At 47.7% G+C, this 19,337-nt stretch overlaps 1 protein-coding gene and 1 long non-coding RNA gene across 3 annotated transcripts in view; one reads left to right on the forward strand and one right to left on the reverse strand.

Annotated features, from left to right (window-relative positions):
• The window catches only part of Grk5 (G protein-coupled receptor kinase 5), a 177,982-nt gene that overhangs the window by 83,097 nt on the left and 75,548 nt on the right, over nt 1-19,337 (reverse strand). For both annotated transcript variants that reach the window (XM_048338136.1, XM_048338135.1), the window contains one exon: nt 12,670-12,765. In XM_048338136.1, coding sequence (XP_048194093.1) covers nt 12,670-12,765 — 96 coding nt within the window. The remainder of the gene's footprint in view (nt 1-12,669; nt 12,766-19,337) is intronic.
• On the forward strand, nt 88-17,506 carry LOC125345999. The gene is made up of 3 exons (XR_007209835.1): nt 88-3,166; nt 5,083-5,084; nt 17,496-17,506. It is a non-coding gene; the product is annotated as an uncharacterized LOC125345999 (long non-coding RNA).

Genomic DNA, 19,337 nt, shown 5'->3' on the forward strand with positions numbered 1-19,337 from the left:
CCAGAAAACACTGGTCTACTGGTGCCAAGCAGTGCACAACACAGGATGGATTCCAACCTGCTATCATATCTGAGCTTCTCGGCTGGGCTTCCACGGCTGTGTGAGGCTCATTCATTTCCTCTCTAGATATTAACTATTGGCCTGCTGTGGAGCAGGAAAGAAGGGGATGATGTTTTTCGGGTCTCCAGTTAGGACCAGGAATGGACCATAAACTGCCTCCACTTCTGACAATACTGGCACCAAGATTCAGGTGGTGCCATGGGGAGGCAGGAGTAGCTGGAGATATTTTCTACCTGTGGTGCCAGACCAGTTAAGCTGACTGTGTGACACTGGTCACAGGAGCCTTTTGGTGCCACCTGTCAGAAGTCTCTAGGCTGGCAGCTGCTCCTGCTATCCACCTGTCTCTTTCTGTTCTCTTTGGAGATGGTTTCTCACCCGCCTGCTGCCTGTCTTCTCACCCTGCTCCCCCTACAGCGTTTTTGGAAGGGAGCAGATGGGCATGAATGTCACACTGGCCATCTCTTTGCCTGTGCCGGGCACAGGCTGGCTCACCTGCCCCAGCTAATGGAGTCAGAATGAGTGTGGGGTAATCTCTCTTACTCTTTACTCTTACCACAATGGTGGCTTCAGGAGCCATCAGAGATGACATGGCTCCCTACTTTCCGCATGGAATAAAACCTCACCGTTTAGGCTGGAGGCATGGGTGGTGCCGCTGTTTGGCCTTCTGCCTAATGGCTTCTCAGCACCAAGCTCACCAAGCTCACAGCATACATGTCACTCCCAAACATGCCCCCACTCAACCATCTTTATGGGGAAAGCACGTCTCCCACATGAAAACTCTGAAGGCATCATGGGCTTGCCTTGGGCTCCGCCTCTGTACAGCTCTGGAGCTTTGAGTTACTTAGCAATCTCTGAGTCTCTCTACCTCCTCATGTCAAAGGTAGGGCTGGAGAGCCTGACCCACAGGGTTTTGTAGTGATTAGAGGAGAGTGTGTCTGTCAGGCAGGTCACCTGGGAACACCAGCTGGCTGATGCTGTTGGACCTGCTGACCCCAGGACCTGTTCTCTCATCCAGTCAGCTGGCACCTGCTACCCCACATGGCTGCCTCTGTGGCCTTCCCTGCTCTTCTTCTGGGCACCTGGTAACTGAGAACAGACATGCGGCAGCTACCCTTCCTCCTCGGGCTGTCAACCAGTGTCAGGTGTGCTTTCTGTGTTTTCCCAAGGTGGAATGGCTTCATAAGAAGCCCTCTGGATGATATTCCTGGAAAGACTTTGCTAAGAGTAAATGCTGAATGTGAGCCATGGATAGGAGTGGCCATCGCTGCTCAGGTCAATGGTGGGTGAGGCTCCTCTTGCCTGGAGACAGAGAAATGATAAGATGGGGTGAGGTCAATCTAGGACCTCCACATCAGCTGTTAGTGAATACAGAGCTGAGGGGCTGGAACTGGGTAAAGGAAACGGGTTACATTCAGGTTACATAAAGGCGATGAGTATGGCTTAGCCCAGGCTGCCAAGGCCTTTTTCTAAAGGCCAGGCCCCACCACCTGGCCGCTCCCAGGGTCTCTGGCAGGGAGGAATGGCTTAGCAGATGAAGGGATGAATGAATGAGCAGATAAACTTCACCAGCAGGACCTGGCAACCACCAGCCAGGGGAACCAAGAGAGACCACTCTACACTGACTGGCACCGATGACATGCAGAGATAGGGATGATGAGGAAGATGATGATGAAACAACTGAGCGTGCGTACCCACTCCAGACCAAGTCTGTACAGAACCTTTCCCATGGGCTTATTCATTCGAACTTTGCAACAGTCCTGTTCCCATTTTGCACATGAAGCAATGAAGGATTAGGGAAGTCTCACCCCTCATCCAAGTCAACAAGGGCCTGGCTCAACCCCAGGTCCCTCTGCCGCTAGAGCTCCTATTTCTCACCACTTTCTTCCCCACCTTGCTGCACTTGTTGGGTTTAGCAACTCACCAGCTCTGTCTCACCAGCTGAGCTGCTAGTGCGTTGGGATGCAATTGGATAGTGTCCCCACTGGTCACCTTTCCAAGTAGCTGACACACAAGTCTTGGTAGGGATCTTTCAGCAAAGCCACTCTCTTGAGCCCTCCTACTCTGCTCTAAGCTAGGCTCAGACAACGGCCTTGAGCAATATTACCCATCATCCAATGTGACAGCTGAGCTGTCAGGAACCCCCCATCCCCACCCCATTCTCCCACTCCTCCTCTTGGGAACAGCTGGGGGCATATTAGAGGCATTGGGCCTGGACATGGAGCCATTTCTGACAAAAGCAATGACTTCAGTGCTGACACTATATCCGTGCCTCTCAGTCCATACATTCAGGCCTTCTAAAAGCACTTGGAGAGACACAAGACCCACCAGCAATCCATCTAGGACAGGAAGATTAAGTGGTTTTTCTGTCTTCAGGGGAGAACAAAGATGTCTAAGGAAGGAAAGAAAGCAGGCTTCTGAAAAAGCAGTGGCTAGCAGACATATACAGTGGGCACTGGGGGAAAAAGCAGAGCCATGCAGACCAGCTCCATCCTCACAGTTGGGCAGAGCACAGAGATGAGTCATCAGACTACCATGGTAGGATCAGCAGCAGCAGGAAGGTAGGGGCAAGTCTTGAGCAGGTGACATCATCAGAGAAGGCTTCCTAAGAGGAGGTAACCTATAAGGGAGAAGGGAATGCCCAAAGGTCTGGAGAATTAAAGAACAAAGAAATGGCTAAGCAAGGGATTGGTAGGAAGGCTAGGGCTGGAGGGGCCAGCTGTGGGGCAGGCAAGGCAACGTCCAGTCAGCTTTAACAAGACCTGTGGGCTCTATCTGGACAGTCATGAATGATAAGAACAGAGCAACATTTATTTTACAAAGTGATCCTGGTAGCACAGAGCTTGGCTGAAGGTTGCTGGGAGCAGACAACAATGTTGTGGCCAGGGAAAAAAGGGCTGGATCACAGGCATGGATGGGAAATGAATGTGTGCACTAGCACATACGAAGTAGAGCAGGGCAGAGGGGAAGGGAGGCCCAGGTCCCTTGAAAGCTGGAAGGAGGTGGAAAACTTCACCAAGCTTAGAGACAGGAATGGATTTAGGACAAAGGGTCACAGTTCACTAGGAACACAGGAAAATTAACTCCAGTTCTTGGTCCAATTAAAGGGGTGAAAATGGCCAGCAACCATGGGCAGAGCTCTATCCACCAGGAACTCCTTTGGCCACTCATCCTCTAAGGTAGAGTTACGAACCCCCAATTTTAAGATAAGCAGGGGCTGGGAATATGGCCTAGTGGCAAGAGTGCTTGCCTCGTATACATGAGGCCCTGGGTTCGATTCCTCAGCACCACATATACAGAAAATGGCCAGAAGTGGCGCTGTGGCTCAAGTGGCAGAGTGATAGCCTTGAGCAAAAAAGAAGCCAGGGACAGTGCTCAGGCCCTGAGTTCATGGGCCAGGACTGCCCGCCCCCCCAAAAAAAAAGATAAGCAAACTGGGGCTAAGTGACTTACTCAAAGGCAGGGGGTAGTTAGTTACAAGGTATCCTGTGTCTCCCAGTCCAGAGAGGATTCCATAAGCAGATACTTCGTTTAAAGTAACGTCTGACTCCCGGGCCAGGACAGAGATGACAGTCAGAGGTATGCAGTCCCCCCCCCCCCCCTCCATCCACCAGATGACACAGGAAAGGATGACAGAACTGGTTCATCACACCGGCAATTCTTCTTTTCTTTTTCACTTTGTTTTGGAAAGTTCATCCATGGATGTACAGTGTTTTTGTAATAAAAAAAAAGAACTAAATGATCATTCAAAAATAATTTTTTAAAGATGGTACAAGGACAGCACAACAGAGAAACAGAAAGACAATTTAAATGCAGCGCTCGAGGTGTTCACGGATTGTACATCTCCTTTCTGTTCCCAGCTGGGAAAGGCCACAGCCAGAAGCCAGTAAGAGCTCTGCCCTAGGAGCTATTTGGGGGACCATTTGGTTGTTGTTATGTTTCGTTTTTAATTTCAAAAGTTTACATTAACCCCAAATATTCATCTATCCATACTTCTCCCTACCTCTCTCCCCCTCCCTCCCCCTCCCTCCCTCCCTCTGTCCCTCTGTCCCTCATTTTTGGGATGCTCAGAACAAGGGATGTTTAATTCACTGGGGCAGACGCTAAGGGAGACAGAAGCAGCCACTTTACTGAGCCCCACTGCCAAGGTCTTGCTGCACAGACCGAGCCCTGAGAAATAAATTCCGTAAATAGAGTCTGGGCAGAGACCATTAAAAGTGTTGGCCAGAGTCTCTTTATGGGCCACAACGCTGTCATGCTCAGGCTATTGCAGGTTGGCTGGCTCCTTGTGCTAGTTTCAGGTCCCTGTTGCTGTATAAACCAGCTTGTTTTTTCCCTGCTTTCCGCAACTAAACCCTAAAGCAGACAGAAAGCCCTTCTCTTGCCTGTGAGCTGAAGGGGCAGGGCTGCCACTGGGCCAGAAGCCGTTCACCCCAGTCACCTGCTTCCTCCCTCCACTACAACCTACGTCAGCTTTACGGTGTCCTCAGATGCAAGTGCAAAGCTGGACCTGGAACATTCCAGAAGAAGAAAGGAGGCAGAAAGAGCCCTATACAGAATGCTCAGGTATAGCTAAATGCACTGTGACCTTCAAAACGACAATGTGGTGGGCTGGAACTCAGGGATAAGGATTTGTCCAGCATGCAAAAGGTCCTAGGGGCCTCAGCTTCGGAGGGACAGGGGGAAGTACATTATACACTTTTTTGCCTTTGGGCTGAAGTCTTAAATGTCACAATGAAATGCAAAGATGTTCTGTGAGCACTAACTGTAATTGCCAAATTAAAGAGGGAAAAAGTCCAAGTACAATATACACATGGGATAGCCATGAAACTAGTAAAACTCAGGTTGATGCTGGGCTGTGGCCAAGGGCTTAATTCCGAAGTAGCTTAAAGAAAGAATTAACCCACAGGAACTAAGCACTCAGTGGGGGAAGGCTGGCTATCTGGATTGATGCTGGGTGAGAGGAGCACCCTCTATCCATACAGCCACCCACCTACACAAGGGTCTCCCCTGAAAACAGGGGAGTTGTTTTGTTTTGTTAGCAGTAATGTACCACTGGTCCTATCACAGACACTGGTAGAACATGCTGAGGAAGCAATAGGATGGATCTGAGGAAAACAGGACTGGGTCCACTCTCAGACCTGTAGAAGTAGGAACCAAAAACCCCTACCTACCTACCCTTGAGCTCCACAGACCACATGTCCTTCTGAGAAGGTAGGCTGCAGTCCTAACCCCAAGTACTCCATAATGTATCCTTCCTTGGAAACAGTTTTTTTTTGGGGGGGGGGCAAGTTAAAACAATGTTATTAGGGTTGGCTCTAAGCCAGCAGGATTAACATCTTTATAAAAAGGGGAAACTTGAAGATAGACATGCACACAAGCAGAGCACCATGAAGATAAAGTAGAGACTGGAGGGAAACATCCACAAGCCAAGCATCTGGCGGAGAGGCGTGGACAGATTCTCCTCACAGCATCAGCAGGAATCAAGCCAGCTGACATCTTGGACTTGGATTTCCAGTCTCCAGAACTGTGAGGGAATAAGTTCTGTTATCTATGCTGCCTAGAATGTGACACTTTACTATCCTAGTAACTAATAAAAAGGGGAAAGCCTGCCTTGAAGTCAGGACATGGGGAGACCGGGGCAAGTCACTTGGACCCCAGAACTCAGTTTACTTATCTGGAAAATGGAAACAATAGGTTTCAACCATGGTGTTAGTTTTAGCGCTAGAAGAAAAATCTTACCTAGAAGGCCTAATATAGAAAGAAGCCTGAGCTAGATCACAACCCATTCTACAGAAGAGCTATGAAAACCACAGGCCAAATGAACTGTAAGCAGGGTTTCTTTCATTCTCGTGTGACGTGTGGATGATCAGACCAGATCAGAGCTGCCATTGCCTCATTCCATAGACAAGGGCTGTGAAGCAGCTCCCGTGCAGAGCTGGTGCTATCAACAAAGGCTGTAGGGCAGTGAGCAGGGTAGCTGTGGCCAGCCCAAATACTACACAACCAGGCCAGATGACCCCTGTCCCCTCTGAGAGTGCTAACTGCATGGGTCACCTGACACTCCAGAGCCACATCTAAATTTATCTTGCCCTCCAAGGACAAGCAGATGCTGTGGCTTATCAGAGCACAGTTAAGTGGCAGAACAGCAGACGTGATACACCCTTATCACCCCAAGGACAGCAGTGACGTCTACGGAGACTTGGTTTCCCTACCAATGAAACCAAGAGCTGACCTGCCAACCTGGCGCACATGAAGGGGACTGAGTCATAAGAAATGTGCAAGAAACACCCGCCATCCTCTAGGGCCCACAGATTCCTCACATGGCAAAAGTCAACAAGAAAAGAAAGACAGCATCAGCATCTTCTGAAAAATCAGTCTTTACTCATTGAATTTTTAATTACACCAATAAATTCCTTTCCCAGAGCTACCTTATAGATAAAGTTGGGGTTTCTACTGAATCTCTAGGTCTACCCCAGGCAAAATCAGTGATAGGACTCTAGGCTGCAGCCTTCCAGAACATACTTATAAATCCTGCAAAGAAGGTCAAAAAAGGGGTCTGACTAGAGTGCAATGCAACCAGCTCTCCAGCGTATGCTGTGCAGCTGAAGGGAGTACAGAGGCTAAGGGATGAAGAACGGGGGATTTCTAAAAGGCTCCTATAAGGGGAAGGGAGCTGGAGGCAGGTGTTCAAGGAAGAGTACAATTTGGATGACTCTAAGGCAAGGGTCCTTGGGACTCTGGACCCACTTCATATCAGCAGAGAAATAGCTGGCCAGAGCACCTGCAGCCAACTCAGCTTTTTGTGGAAACTCAAGCACTCTCAAGGGGTCCTCACCCCTGTCTTCAAACCATGACCAGTGCAATGCTGAGGGAGCTTCCCTCTTAATGGCTCTACCAAGTTGGCATAAATGTTTGCAAAGAAACTAGGTAACTTAAAGTTACATGGCTGGAAGCAGCTAATCTCAATTGGACCTTGCTGACACTTACTGAGATCATGCCAAGAGATCACCACTCCCCAGAGGTGGCCAGGGATCTAGCTCAGCACCTGCAAACAATGCCCTTAGCACAACAGGGATGCCACAAGTATTTTGATGTCTAAGGCTGAGTGAAAAAGCCAGTGTGAGGCTAGTTCGAGGAACTACTCACATTGTTACAATTTGAGGGCTTTCCCCACATTTTGATTCTACATTTTCCTCTAGGAATCACTCTTGGCCAAGTGGTTCTGCTCATTTGGAAAGAGTTAAATCTTTGGCAAGTGATGTTCCCACAACGTAACTCAATCTTCCCAGTCCCTCCTGCCGGTGAGGGCTGGGCACATGGTGACATGCCAGGCATAGCAACCACTCTCTGCGAACAGCCTCCTCCACATAAGCGTCACTCTCACTGGGGGATGTGGAGGGGCCTTGATTTATTATATAGCTTTTGGACAGTTCCTACAGAAATACTGCCAAACAGTAGAATAATCAGCCCTTTCACTCAAGCCCCCTCCGACTTTTTTTTAATGAGAGAATAAAGTACGCAATGAGCCTGAGCTAAATAAATAAAAATGCCACACTTTTGCCCAACAGAACTTTCTGCGTCACTGAGAAATATTTGCAGACCTCAACAATCTTTTATCTTCACAATGACGTTTCTACTCTTTCAAACTTTAGGCATTCTGAGAACTGCTTTGATTTGGGTCCTCTAATAATCTTATGTGAACAATTAACCTATTAACCAATAATATCATTATTGGATCCCTTCTTCCTCTCACTGTCTGTCTGCTCTCTGCCAGTTCTGTCTAACATACATTAGCTCATGTCTAGGGCTCACACTGGAAGCAGATCTGTATAGTAGGAAATCTCTCTTAAAACGTATTACATTGCTGTTTCTGGTTTCAAGGCTGAGGAGAAAACATCCAGCCAGCCACACTATCTATCCATCCATTCCACATCCATCCATCCTACAACTAGACACCAACTCCCTCCTGTGCAGAAATCTCTCCAATGGCATGCATGTGGTCCATGGACATTCCGATAGACATGGACCCTTGCCACTCTTCTCCAGTTCTGCATTCTGTTCCTCACCATCATGGAACATTCTCAGTCAGCCATCGTACCTCTATTTCAGTCATTATCCTAGATTCAACTATGACTGAACTCCAAGAGAGCAAGAATCTGCTCTATTTCCCCTGTGGGTGGCATATAGAAACTTCTTAGTAAGAACTGTATTGAATAAGCAGATGGATATGCAGCACATAGTTATACACTAAACAAAGAGACAGAAAGGTCTACCCCTTTGAGCACATAATGAGCCTCTCTGCTCTGAGTCCTGTCTGGAGCTAATATCCCAAGCAGTTATGAATTAGTAATGACACTGGCAGTGAAAGGCTGTATCTCAAGACCAAACTGAATGGTCCTAGGCAAACCAGTCTGCTCTGGGAACCTGTGTACTCACTTCTGATGTGGGGATAGGAGGGAATTCCTTGAGTTAAGGATTCTACCCAAACCTACCATCACTCTAGTAAGTGCTCAAACTATGAACTGAGGGACAAGTTGGGCCAGGAGCACCAGAATGCCTTCTACACCTACTCCACAGGAAACAGGCAGGAATCTTGTCATTCATCTATATGGAAAGGATGAGGGAAAGAGAGGTGTTAAGGTAGATGCTTTCCAAGAAACTGCCTCAGGCTAAACTTTCATTACCGAAACCATTGACTGAATTTCAATTTAGATATGGCAAACACATGTCACAGCTTTTTTTCTTTCTAAAGCTCTAATTTCAGATGTTTTACTTCATTCAATTCCTCATTCACTTACTATTTAATAAGCCTTATTATGTGGCAGGCACTGTTCCAAGAGGGAATCAGGCAAGACACAGGCACTTCTAACACAGAACATCCAGTTCAGTTCAAGGGACAGAAAATATACCAGTAAATGGCTAAAGAAAAGATGGCTTCAGATGGAGCCACTTTAGGGCAGAGAACATTCAATAAATAGTGTGGTAAACATCTCCTTTCTAGAAGGTTTGTCTTTGAAGGTGATATTTGAACTGATACCTAAATGTCCCCCTTCCCAGAGGATGGGGTGGGGGTGGATAGGAAGAACTTCCCTGGTAGAGGGACTAGTAATAGGTGCAAAGGCTTCTGGATGGAGACAAACTTGTGGAATTCACAAAGCAAAACAGTGACCAGAGCACCTATGAACTGAGGAAAAGGGGAGAGACCCGAGGAAACCAAGGATGGATCATAGGGTGGGCGGGGCAGGAAGAGCACTACCAGGAGTCCACAGACTTGGACCGAGAAAGCCATTAAAAATTAGGCAGTGGCCCACAATGTTAGCAGAGTCTGGGACTCATCACCTGTAGAACTCTCAGATCCATTCTGATCCCAGTTATTGCACATACCCAAAAATACCACGAATGCTCATCACAAATTCAAAATTACAATAGCTATTAGGACTGGCTGGTAGACCTTGTTATTTAAAGAATTAACAAAGAAGCACATACATTTCTATATTTTACATTTAAAAAGTACTTAATAACTGTTTGAAATGAATTGGTTTCCTTGGTAACCCTGTGTGTTTCATTTTACTTATGTGAAAGCATTATTCTGAGAAGGGGTCCGTAGGCTTCGCCCACAGCCGCAGCACTCGGGAGGAGGAACTGTTGGTTTGCTCTAAGCAGCATAGGGTGGTTTCAGCAGGGAAATGGTCCACAGGACTTTTTCTTTTAAAGTCACCCCCACTTCTGGGTAGAAACGCCTGTGGCTGGCCCAGGGCAGTGCTGAAGAAGCAGATAGGGCATGGCTTTACCTGACCACTGCTCTGAGTGATCCTACGGGGCCAGGGCTCCAGGTCCCCCCAGGTTCTGCCCTTGCCTCTGATCCAGAGCCTTCCCCCCTTCACTGTACCACCACTGCTGGGCCCAAAGGGGCCCTGGAACCTGAGCATGAAGCCAGTCCCAAGACATCCTCCAAAAGAGCTTCAGAAAGTGAGCTCATGTGTCCACAAGAAAAGCAAATGCGGTGTTTGTCACTGTTTGGTTTGTGTATTGGTCTAGAAAACAAATGAGATTTTTATTGAAGAAGGCCTTCCAACAGGACCCCAGCAGAGGCTGGGCAAACACCACGGAGACGGACTGTAAACAGGCAGAAGGTCCAAGCCCTGGGCCCTGGTCCACGCGCACCAGCCCCTCAGTTTCCATGGGCCTTCCTGTTTTCCCTGGGCCTCTCTTCACACTGAACACACACACATACACACACACACACACACACACACACACACGGAACCTTTTCAACACCCTCTGGGAGGACAGAAGCATAGTTCCCACACACCAGAACAGAGCATGCATGGCTCTTACCCCCCCCCCCACCTCCGGGGGAGGGAGTATAGGCTTGCCAAGAGGCCTGTTGACGGACCAAGAGAAGCTCGGGGACATCCAAGTGCTTCCGGAATGTCTGGAAGCCCCAGGGGAGAAAGGATCCGAACGTGTGGACTTGGAAGGAATTGCTGGGTGGACATGAAGCCTTGGCAGGGGTCAAGACTCTCCTTCAAAGCAGACAAGAAGAGAGGAAGGGTTAGCTGGGTCTTTGAAGCCTGTACTAGGTTGCTGTGGACTGAATACCTATCTTCATCAAACCCCCAAAGTGGCAGTCTCAGGAGGGGACTTGGTCCTAAGCACTCATGAAGGGGACTGGTGCCCTTATAGGAAGAGGCATGAGTGAACTGGTTTCCTCTCTCTCCATTTTGCAAGGATACAATGGGACCATCTGCATACCAGGAAGCAGGCCTTTATCTTGGATTTCCAGCCTCCAGAACTGTAATGAATAAATGTCTGTTGTTTAGACCTCCAGCCTATGCAATTGTAACAGCAGATTGAGCCAAGTCAATCTAAGAAAGTGGGTGTCCTGGGGCAGGTCACTGGAGGTACACTCTTGAAGAGTAAACCTTGCCCTCAGTCCCTCTCTTTCGTTCTGCTTCCTTTCTTCCCACCAGGTGAGCAGCTTTCCTCTGCTGTGTCCTTCTGTCACAGTGCTTCAGCTTTGTTCATCACAGGCTCATGACAATGGAGCCAACTGGCCATAAACTGACACCTCTGAAACTGTGAACCAGAGTAAATCTTACTTCCCCAAAGTTGCTTTGCTCAAGTATTGCATCATAGTGACAAAAACCGAATACACAATTACTCCTCTCTAGACCCTGAGGCCCAATGGCAACTGAGGTCCATACCACTGAGCCCACATCTCTCCAAACCTGAATTACACAGAACAAAATGACCACAGGAGGGTAATGACCAGTCACCAGGGCTTTCCCTGTTTTCCTTCTCTAAAGGCAACTTTCTAGTCCTAAAGGGCAAGCTCTTTGAGAGCATCCAAGGCCATAAAACCTGGGGAATTCCAGGAAAGAAAGATGGAGAGCTGAGAAGAGTGAGCTCCAGAGCTCTTGAGGAGGTTCCAGGTAAGTCCTTTATACATGGTCCATTGGACCCATTCCACTGTGTTACAATTGGGGAAGCTGAGGCTCAGCAAGATTAAATAACTTGTCCCATGGCCAACAGGGAGAGTGAAGTTTGAACCTAGCTCCACTGTTGGCCCATAAACTCTCATGGAGACTCTCATCTCACTGAGATGTCCGGCATGGAAGGTGAGCCTCAAAGGATACCTTCTCCATCCTTCGGCACCCAAGCCTTGCCTCATCTGCTCACATCTCCCTTCATGGGGAACAGGCAGCTTCTTTTCATTCATAAGCAAGCTCTTCCCCGATACCAGACACACAGAGCACACAGCTGTTGCCTGCCCTCATTGGGGATTACATGTAAGTCTCACGTGCCTAGAAACTGCTGGAAGCCAGGTCACATGGTGAAACCATTCAGGAAATCTAAAGAAATGGCCTTCCATGACTTCACATTTCTGGCAAAAGTGGAGTAGTAACCCAAAGCCCTGGAAACAAGTCTGCAGCTGAGCCTGTAGAGTTTTGAGTAACAGAGCCACATTGCATTTAGCCCTGTGTGTCTGAGAAATAGAAAATGTGTTTAGCCCATGCATAAACTCTGATAGTCACCATAGTGTCCACAGGGCCCTAAGGAGAACAGAAGACCCTCCCCTATAATGTGCATTCCCAGCCCTGTGCTATTGGTAGAGATGCTCGTGAGGGACTACAGAAAGAGGACTGGGCTACACCACTGGGATGGCAGATCCCTGGTGAGCAGCAACATTCCCAAAAGAAGGAAGAGCCCAAGGATGGCTGCTTCCTGAGGACAGGAAGCACTAGCTCCAGGATGGAAGAGTAGAAAATCTCTGCTAGGGAATAAGTGCCTGGCCTGGACTATCTCCACTGCCCTCCTATGAGCTGTGTGACTCTTGTCAGTCACAGCATAATTGTATCTCAGTTTCCCTTACTGGAATAACATAAGAGGATGTACCTCAAAGGGTAACTTGGAAGCAACAATTCAGCCTGGTGTACACCAAAAAGTCAACAAATGCGGGTTGTATGTTTACACCCACCGGCAAAGATGGGAGTCTTTGGAATCACCATACTGAGTTAGATGAATCTCATTGGATTTGCTACACAGACTTGACATCAACCCCTCCTGACTCCCATACCACTAAGAGGGTGGAGTTAGTTGGCTTACCTATGGTCCTTCGGAGGTCTTCACACTGGCTGATGTGAGGAAATTTCAGGATTTCCTTCCACTTCTTGCTTTTCCCTTTACGTTTTCCTCCACCCCCTGGAGAAATAAGGAAGAAAGATGGTGGCTGATGTGGGTAATGCCCAAGATACAGGGCCTGTGTCCCATCCCAAGGAACCTGTCTGCCAGTTTCCAGCACTGGAGCACTGGGGGCTCTAAGTAAAGCAGCGACACATCTCCAAGTCTCTCCCCCAGCCCCCCTTCGACACACACACACTCTTCTAGGTAGACAGCAAGCCTCAGAGTTTCCTGCATGGTCTTGCACCCATTTACATCCACATCAGTACCCTACACTCTGCTCTTCCTCAGTATCTCCCATGCTGTTCAACTCACTCAGTGCCTAGAATTTGCTCCCGACACTAGACCATAACCTTCCATGTAGAAGCTAGGACTACTACATCTTTATCTTCCCTGAGGGCCTAGGCAGTCTTCCTGGAGCAAATTCACAAGTCAGTACTTTAGCCCTAGCTGCTCTCATTGTGTCCTCTTCTTGCCTTTCTTCAACTGTAGGCCAGAGTCGGAAGTACCAGGACTTCAATTCCTGCATGTCTTTGTTCTCCAATCCTTGAGGATGCATTTCCCAAGGCTGAGAGGAAGTGGTTGTAAAGGAAGGTCCTGCATCATGTCCCTCAATGTGCCCATGTAATGAACATGCTCACAGGAAAACCTGTGATGAACAGGCATGAGGAATGAGCACTCACAGCAGAGTGAGGGGCAAACCCAAGGGAGTCCTATTACTCTTCTTGCGACACACACACACACACACACACACACACACACACACACACACATTCCTGAGTATAGAAACACTCAGGTGAGAAGTCAGTAATACAGCACGGCTTCTGGGGGTATGGGTAGCCATGAGCCCACCAGTGTTTTGCACTGTGAACTTGCAGGGACTCTTGCCATCTAGATGAACCACCTTCCTGTATGCTGCCCTCACTCTACGCAGCAGGAACCATTATACTCTCACTTGACAGAAGAGGAAACTGAGGCACAGAAAAGAAGTCGCCTATAGTCACATTGTTCACATAAATGGCAGAGTGGACACTCTAGCCCAAGTGGAATCCTGATCCCGAGCTCTGACCCTCACTGCTCTGTGTATAAACAGTAGGCTGGATCCTCTGTGAGGACGAGAGGATCAAAAGAGCGAGTGTTGGACCTCAGAGATGGCACGGCATCTGGTAACAGGAGCAGAAATGGCGATCCAGCTGAGGCCCAAGCTTGTGAGCTCCCAGAAATACTGAAGACCGGACTAGAGCCTGAAAGGTCCTTCTGTATGACCCACATGTGGCTTATTTGCTTGCTTGCTGGTTCAGTGAACCAGGTGACAACATTTAAACATTAGGAAGCTTCACATACAAATCCAGATTCTGGATCTTTCGCCCACAATCAGGCTTCCCACAGGGCAAGAACCAGCTGGAGCTGGGCAGCAGCTGTGCTGTGGACAGAACATATGGCCTCCAGACGAGCCTGTCTCCAGTTGCTGGGACACTCAATCAGGTAACCTGCCCAGCCTCTATACAGGGTCCTCTTACCTGCACCCAGGGTAGAGCCGTCCTCTAGAAATTAGCCTAAATGTTGAGTGGGCCAGTCAGGTGGGCCATCCCAGCCATGGAAGTCATCAGAACCACTCTTAGTGGCATCACTCCCATTCCCCATTCCCATGTTACTGACTGTATGTGGCTGGCACAAAGCACCGGTTCCAAGCAATAACATGTGTTTTGTTTTGTTTTGTTTTGGGCCAGTCCTGAGGGCTTGGAACTCAGAGCCTGAGTACTGTTCCTGGCTTCTTTTTGCTCAAGGCTAGCACTCTACCTCTTGAGCCACAGCACCACTTCTTGCTTTTCCTGTTTATGTGGTGCTGAGGAATCAAACCCAGGCCTTCATGCATGCTAGGCAAGCACTCTACCGCTAAGCCACATTCCCAGCCCTCAAGCAATAATATATGTATAACACTAATTTTTGTTTTAATCACTTTTGGTATACAGTGCAGTGGTTAGGAGCATTCACAGTGGCAGACAATCATTACTACCATCCATAATCATCCATATTCCTCACTGTCACCCATGTTTCACCACTTCAAATGTACTCTGTGCCCATTAATCAGTAGCTCTCATTCTTGCTGCCACAGCTCCAATCACCTCTATCTCTATTCCACTTCATGATTCTGTGAATATGACAAAGAACCTCCTATAAGAAGAATTATATGATATATGTCCTTTTGTGTATGGCTTAATTCACCTAGCATAATGCCTCCAAGGTTTACCCAGGCTGTGGCACATGTCACAATATCCTTCCTGGTTGTATAGATAAACAGCATTTTGTTTATCTACTCAGCTGTCATTGGACACTGGAGTTGTTCTTACTTTGGGGGTGTGGTGAATAATGTGCTTGTTTGGCATGTGCACACGCAAATCTGAGTACCTGCTTTCAATGCCTTTGGATATGTAACTAGGGAAGGAATTGCTGGGTCACATGGTAAGTCAATTCATTCTCTCTCTCTCTCTCTCTCTCTCTCTCTGTGTGTGTGTGTGTGTGTGTGTGTGTGTGTGTGTGCACGCGTGCCTGCTTGAACTCTGAATTTGGGCACTGTCCCCTAGTTTTTCAGCTCAAGGCTGGTATCCTACTACTTAATCCACAGCTCCATTTCTGGCTTTTTACAGTTAACTGGAGATAAAAGTCTCACTGACTTTCCTGCCAGGACTGGCTTCAAAGCACGATCCTGAGATTTCAGCTTCCTAAGTAGCTAGAATTACAAGAGTAAGCCACTGGTGCCTAGCTAATGTTCAGCTTTTTGAGGAACCAATAATGCCCTTTATGGGGGGGGGGCGCATGCCAGTCCTTTGCTCAAGACTAGCATTCTACCACTTGAAGTCCTTTACTCAAGGCTAGCATTCTACCACTGGAGCCACAGTTCTACTTTTGGCTTTTTTCTGGTTAATTGGAAATAAGAGTCTCACAGACTTTCTTCCCCAAGCTGGCTTCAAACCATGTTCCTCAGATTTCATCCTCCTGAGTAGCTAGGATTAAAAGGATAAGCCATCACTGACCTACTGCCTGGCTTAATGATGCACTTTTGATGATGCAAATTCCTAGGCTATAGCCCCACCCTCTAATGCATACCAGGAATTATTTCTCCCTTCCTCGCTTTCTTTTTTATGAGTCATGGAGCTTGAACTCAGGACCTGGACACTGTCCCTGAGCTTCTTGCTCACGGCTAGTACTCTACCACTTTGAACCACAGCACCACTTCTGGTTTTCTTGTGGTTAACTGGATATAATAATCTCACCAACTTTCCCACCCAGGCTGGCTGCCAACCTCAATCCTCAGACCTCAGCCTCCTAAGTAGCCACCAACGCCCGGCAGGAATGATTTCTTACAATATTCTACATGTTGCTCAGGTAGCCAAGCTATGGCAGCCAGGAGTCTACATCCACATCCACATCCACATCCACATCCACATCCACATCCACATCCACATCCACATCTACACCTGCATTGCTTTAAAGCTGACCTAATCATTAAGAAAATTCACACACATTCACTGATTCATTCCAGAAGTATTTGCTTAAGTGACAGTTTCTCCCAGGAAACATCCAGCAGTGACTAAAGATGGTTTTTAATTGTCACAACCTGCTAATGGTAGCTGGAAGGTACAGTCTAGGGATGTGGTTAGATATCACACCATGCACAAGATCACCACCCCAGGGCAAAGAACAATCAGTTCTAAAATGTCAGCAGTAGTGAATGTGGAAAAAATGCTGGATTATGGAAGTGGCACTGTGGCTTAAGTAATAGAGTGTTAACCTTGAGCTGAAGAGCTCAGGGACAGTGCCCAGGCCAAGAGTTCAAGCCCCACGATCAACAACAACAAAAACGCTGGATTATTTAATGATAGTTTTGACCAATACTTAGGTTGGGAAGACTTTTTAAATCTGAGGGCAGATGTAGTGGGAATGGCAGAGGCAGGAAGGAGGCCAAAAACTGAGGTGGAATTCTGGAAGGCAAGCAGGCCATGCACAGACACTTGAAGGCTGCCCAGGCCCAAGGTGCAGGCTTTACAGACATTGTCTGGAACATTATTCTTAAACTTCCAGAATAGAAAAGAAGGACTGTGAGAGACAAAATAATGGCTGCTCCTCAAAATCTGTGACTATATGAAGTAACATGGCAAGGAGGGAGTCCAGGATCTAGATGGAATTGCAGGTATGTTTTCCTGAATTACCCAGGAAGGCTCAATGGAACCATAAGCATCCTTCACGGTGGACAAGGGAAACGGATATGTCAGGTCAGTATGACAAAATGTGAGAAAGCCCAGCCCAGCTGTTGTGGGTGATAAACATGAAAGGAGCCCCAAACCAAGGAATGCCAGAAGCCTCTAGAAACTGGCAAAGGCCAGGAACCCAATTCTGCCCATGAGCATCCAGAGGGAATGCACCCAAGATCACACCTTGATTTTTTTTCAAATTTTTATTATCAAACTGATGTACAGAGAGGTTACAGTTTCATACGTTAGGCATTAGATACATTTCTTGTACTGTTTGTTACCTTGTCCCTCATACCCCCCTCCCTCCTCCTCCTTTCCCTCCCCCCCCCCCCAGGTGTTCATTTCACTTACACCAAACAGTTTTGCAAGTATTGCTTTTGTAGTTGTCTTTTTTTACCCTGTGTCTCTCAATTTTGGTATTCCCTTTCAATTTCCTAGTTCCAATACCAGTATACACGGTTTCCAATATACTCAGATAAGATTACAGAGATAGTGTAGGTACAACCACAGGAAGGTGATACAAGAACATCGTCAATAATAGAAGCTACAGATACACATGGGACGTTGAAAGTAGTTACAACTGTGATATAACAATTGTCTCCATAACATGGAGTTCATTTCACTTAACATCATCTTAGGTGTTCATAAGGGCATAGCTATTGGGCCTTGTGATGCTCTGCTATGACTTGCCTAAACCTGTACTAATTATTCCCAATAAGGGAGACCATAGAGTCCATGTTTCTTTGGGTCTGGCTCACTTCACTTAGTATAATTTTTTCCAAGTCCTTCCATTTCCTTACAAATGGGGCAATGTAATTCTTTCTGATAGAGGCATAAAATTCCATTGTGTATATGTACCACATTTTCCTGATCCATTCGTCTACTGAGGGGCATCTGGGTTGGTTCCAGATTCTCGCTATGACAAATTGTGCTGCAATGAACATTGTTGTGCTGGTGGTACACCTTGATTTTAATTCACAGAAAGCAGTGTCAGATTTCGGGCTTCCCGGGCTGTAAAGAATAACATGTGTTGTTTCCATCCACTTAGTTTGTTGCAGCAGCTAATAACAGTATGATACAAGATGCTCTCAGCCTGAACGCCTCCTATTTCATGTCTTGCCTCCATCTCCTCTAATGTCCATGATAAACCTAGCTCTCCATAACTGAAATGAGTTGAAGCACTGCTTCATATCTTAATAAAGACACCACTTGTAGACACGGACATGGCTCAGTGTACTGTGAAGTTAAGTCGCATCTGACAATTCAAGTGTTGCCACTGTTTATTATTTCAATAGGTTTTAATTGTTCTCTGTATCCTGCGAGGTGGCCAGACCCAGTCACACTGCTAGTGAAATTTTGCCCTCACCCTGGCTCCAGCTGCCTTTGGATAAGTGCCCCACCTGGGACAAGTAGCAGGCCTACAAGGGGCTAAGGCCTGGTGGATCTACCTGAGAGTCTCTCGAGTAGTCTGTTTTTAAGAACTTGGTGATGATTCTGATGAGGAACTCCTTCAAGCTGAGAACTGTTCTAAAATAAGAGAAAGTCCCTGAACATCACCAGAAATATGGGGTGATAGATACTCGTCCTGGGAACTTTTCCCTGATTTATCTCTGCTGTACTGATTTCTTCTAAAAAGGGTCTACAGAAAGTCTCAGGGACCCACAGCCTCCTGAGAGGAGACTGTGAGATGGCCTCTGGCAGACCTGAGGCCACTGTGCTCTGGGGCAGGGACCACCAGAAGTGTTTAGGAGCCATAGCCCTGGTGTCTGCAGATGTGACCAGGGCCTTCCCAGCTGGGCCCGGAAGGGAATGGGAAGGTTAGAGGCACCTTCCTTCCTGGCACGGAGTGCCTTCCTGTCAAAGATGCTTTGCACAGTCTGTCCCCACTACCAACTTCCCCATGTGGTAGAAACTGAGCATTTGCACACAGGAATTGCAGCCCAGAGACCAGGAAGGGCCCTCATCATGAAGGATCAAGTCATGCAAGCTCTGTTCAAATGGCTGATGTTCTCACATGGGAAGAGCCAGGCTAAGAAGCTGCCTGTCAAAGTCAGGATGGCAGGAGAAAGATGGAAGAGGAGAAAGATGGAGGAGGAGGAGAAAGATGGAGGAGGAGGAGGAGGAGGAGGAGGAAGATGGAGGAGGAGGAGAAAGATGGAGGAGGAGGAGGAGGAGGAGGAGGAGGAGGAGGAGGAGGAGGAGGAGGAGGAGGAGGAGGAAGATGGAGATGGAGGAGGAGGAGGAGGAAGAAGAAAGGAGGGCACAGGAAGGAGAAAGAAGAACTGGAGGCCTTTCCAGATTCTATTAACTGCCTGGCTGCTTCACTGGGGGCTTCTACTG

The sequence above is a fragment of the Perognathus longimembris genome, chromosome 2, assembly GCF_023159225.1.
Source record: "Perognathus longimembris pacificus isolate PPM17 chromosome 2, ASM2315922v1, whole genome shotgun sequence".
In the NCBI taxonomy this organism is placed as follows: Eukaryota; Metazoa; Chordata; class Mammalia; order Rodentia; family Heteromyidae; genus Perognathus; species Perognathus longimembris.